The 445-nt window shown below is 33.9% G+C and overlaps 1 protein-coding gene across 1 annotated transcript in view; it reads left to right on the forward strand.

Moving 5' to 3' along the window:
- The first annotated feature begins 155 nt into the window (after positions 1–155).
- Positions 156–445, forward strand: part of LOC119591382 — a 1,394-nt gene continuing 1,104 nt past the window's right edge. Inside the window, 1 exon segment of the mRNA XM_037940124.1 lies at positions 156–189. Coding sequence (XP_037796052.1) covers positions 187–189 — 3 coding nt within the window. The 5' untranslated portion in view covers positions 156–186.

Consider the following 445-nt stretch of genomic DNA (forward strand, 5'->3'; position numbering starts at 1 on the left):
TTTGCAGAAAACCACAGTAGCCTTTTATGAAATAAATCGCATCCGCCTTAAAGTCATTACTCGGACAAAAATAATTCCACCACTTCGCTGTGACCTTGTGCTGTTGAGTATTCAGATCGGAGACCAGTATATAAAGCATCCGCGGTTCTCAGAGACAGAACAGTCAGTGCAGGTGAAGCCGACAGAATGGTTAGTAATATGTATTCGTTGAAAGTTGGATTTTATATTGAATATTTCCGCCGGCACTGCCTATTGCGGTACAGCGGTAAAGAATAGATAAAAAAAACAATATATGTCAATAAATTTCTCTAAAATTCACTAGTAAAACTGATATAATGGTTAATTATGTGTTTACTACTGTGTTTACTATGTTTTAAAATGGTATTACTTAATTTAGTGATGATAAAATATAAAATGTTGAACATTCGTCTATAATAAGCTTTTC

The sequence above is a fragment of the Penaeus monodon genome, chromosome 28 (genome assembly GCF_015228065.2).
Source record: "Penaeus monodon isolate SGIC_2016 chromosome 28, NSTDA_Pmon_1, whole genome shotgun sequence".
In the NCBI taxonomy this organism is placed as follows: Eukaryota; Metazoa; Arthropoda; class Malacostraca; order Decapoda; family Penaeidae; genus Penaeus; species Penaeus monodon.